Genomic DNA, 2948 nt, shown 5'->3' on the forward strand with positions numbered 1-2948 from the left:
TTTGATGAGCAGAAGGAACAAGTAGCAGTAGAGCAGATATTGCGGGTTGTCTTTCTAGATCCAGAGCGTTCCAGCCCTGTAAGTACTATTGTCATTAATTTTAAATTTCAGTATGATTGCTTCTGCAACTGCGGTGTATTTACTATTAACATGCATAAAATACATATGTAGAGCATTCCTGTTATGAGGTTTTATTTTTATTTTTATTTTTATTTCCTCCAAGGCCATGGAAAAATTGAAGCGCCAGTTGGCTGATGCTGATGCTGCAGTTGAGAATCGCAAAAAGCCTCCAGAAGAGGCAGGTCCAAGAATTATTGGGGAAGGTCTTGTCATAGATGAATGGGTGAGTTTGCTGTCTCATAACATTTTATGAAGATTTTCTTGTAAACTTTTACTTATATGGTGGACTTCATTTATTTTTATGCTATTGTTCTCTCAGAAAGAGCGAAGGGAAAGATACCTTGCTCGACAGCAGGTTGAAGGGGAAGTCTCTGTATAGAGCGTTGCTTGCAGTTCTTCCAAGTAATTGCTTCAATATGATGGAAAATTGTATAATCTTCTGTTAAGTATCATTTCAACCCTACCAAAGATTTTATGTAATGAGAAGGATGTTTTATTTATAGAATTCATTTGAAAAATTTTAGACATCTTTTGGTGAAAAAAGACAGGTGTGAATCTTCTATTCTTGGAGTGACTTATTAATGATCAGCTAGACACTACTGCCTGTAGATAATGTGATTTTTGTCCTTTTCTCCTCAAGGAATTTTATGGTCTTTCTTGATGTGTTCCAGTAAATTGTTCACTGCATGTTTATTAGCTCTGTTATGGATTAACAATCATTTTGATGATGTTAACAACTTAGCATGGCCTTCTTGGTAATTTGCGGTGCTTTATCCCATATATTTTATTACACAACACTGCACACATTTCTGAGATGGCATATCATCATGGGTAATCTTTTGCAATAAATAGAATAGTGAAATATTACTTCTTGAAGGGTACTAATGTTGCAATTTCACAATTGTGGTTGACAAAGATGTCTGTTCCTGTTACTAGTCAAATACTCGAATCTGTTATTCTTGTTACCAATGTTATGTAACAGACATGACTACCCTCTGCTCTGTATCTTTTACTTTTTTTTTCCTCTCTTTTTTGAGCGATGATCTAGTAGTCAATTTTGTGCTGTTGTTCATGGTTATATATTAAGAATGGGATGGAGAAAATTCATTAACCCTTGTTGTGCCAATAATTATCATACATATCCAATATGTATTTTCTCTCTCATAGCATATGGGCTCTATAGTTAGGTGGGACTCACGTGCTGTGAGGAGGATGCATATGTCGGATGTATGAGAGATTCACAAATGGTCAATTCATCTTAATCTTAAACTACATTGTCTTCAGCATGCAAACTGATTATATAAATAATGATTGATTTGATTAAGAGATAGAGGGGTAAACAATTCAAACAAGGGACCAATTGGAGGTCTACTCAACCAGCTCATGTTGTTAACTGTAGTGGGAAAAGTTCATTGGGACAAACCGGCAATGATGAGACAATAGAAGGACAGTCCTACATCGAAACCTATTGGCGCCCCAACTGGCAACGATGGGCGTATAAATGAACTTGTGCCAAGATAAGCTCTTGTTAGCCGCTGCCTATGATCATTGTTGTTAGTAATGGTTATTGCATTACCTTCTCTTTTTGTTGTGGCCCTTCTCTTTTTGTTGTGGCCCTTGTGGGCACCACAACAAGCCTCTCTCTTTCTTTTTGGCTGGAAAGCACCATCAACCTTTGATTTTTACAGCTCTATTTTGGTTTATATATGATGTGACAATAAATGGATGTGTTCATGTATATATAATGTGACTACCAAAAACTCTATCTATTTGCTGCTTAACATGAGGGGTCCCTACTTACCAAGAGAAATATCCCATTAAGGTAGAAGTGAAGCCGTGGAGGGTATTATAAAAAAATTGTCATGCCTAGTGTACAAAGTTCCTACTTTAATGTGACCATTTGGTAGAATTTTTTTTTTTTTTTTTTTATACAAGATAGAATTCTACTCTAGCCTAATCTAAGTATATATATGTGTGAAGCTCCTTCTTAGAGACTTGATCCCCGACCCTTGCCCCCATACCTCACAAGCATTTATACTTGTGGAGTGACCATCGCACCAAAGGTGTGCAGTGGTCGTTTGATAGAATTAATTGATAGATATATTTGACAAAATTTTGAAGAGGCCACGACAATTTGCTTGAATGGAGGGCATTTATGAATATGGTTGGATCCGAGGAGTGTTATTGAAACATTAAACTAACTTGGCCATTTTGCTTTACTTAACAAAGAAAAAGTATTGTTTATGTGCTAAAACTACAACGTTTTTTGTACTTGTCTTGTTATGTTTGTGAGGATAAACTAGTGAGAAATTGCCAAGACAGTTTCTCTGTACATTATCCCATATTAAATCCATACAATACAAGACCCCGCCAATGGTAAAACCAGAAACCATGTCCCCACCAGTGGTTTTGCTATCAAATTTTCAACTCCCAAAACCACTCCCTCAGCCAACTGATACTGCTTCATTGCTCCGTATATATATAGAAGTGTACCTAAGAAAGAAAGAAGTCAGTTAACATTAACACAAGCAAGGAAATTTATTGAGAAGCAAATCAAAGATGAGTTATTGGAGCAGAGCTTGTATGGCAGCTAGCGTAGCTGTGATTGAAGGAAGCACAGGCCATAGTTCTCAGATGAACTCTGGCTTTCAACCTCTTAATGCTGTTAAGCAGAGACATTTCTCCCCCATTAATTTACCTAATGATGGACTTCATGTCCAGGGCAGCAATGAAGACAGAAGAAAAGAGGCTGAAGAGTCCCTTCAAAAAGTGATGTACTTGAATTGTTGGGCACAAAGCTAGCCGGCTGATTGGGGAAAGAAACTCAA

At 37.0% G+C, this 2948-nt stretch overlaps 1 protein-coding gene across 1 annotated transcript; it reads left to right on the forward strand.

Annotated features, from left to right (window-relative positions):
- On the forward strand, positions 1-795 carry LOC136070921 (vesicle-associated protein 4-2-like; the record flags this gene model as incomplete). Its single annotated transcript, XM_065781552.1, is given in 3 exon segments — positions 1-78; positions 224-343; positions 440-795. Coding segments are annotated over 3 exon segments (258 nt in total), but the record flags the coding sequence as incomplete, so codon positions are not given.
- Positions 796-2948: the final 2153 nt, after the last annotated feature.

Source organism: Quercus suber, unplaced genomic scaffold, assembly GCF_002906115.3.
Source record: "Quercus suber isolate HL8 unplaced genomic scaffold, Cork oak 2.0 scaffold_270, whole genome shotgun sequence".
NCBI lineage: Eukaryota > Viridiplantae > Streptophyta > Magnoliopsida > Fagales > Fagaceae > Quercus > Quercus suber.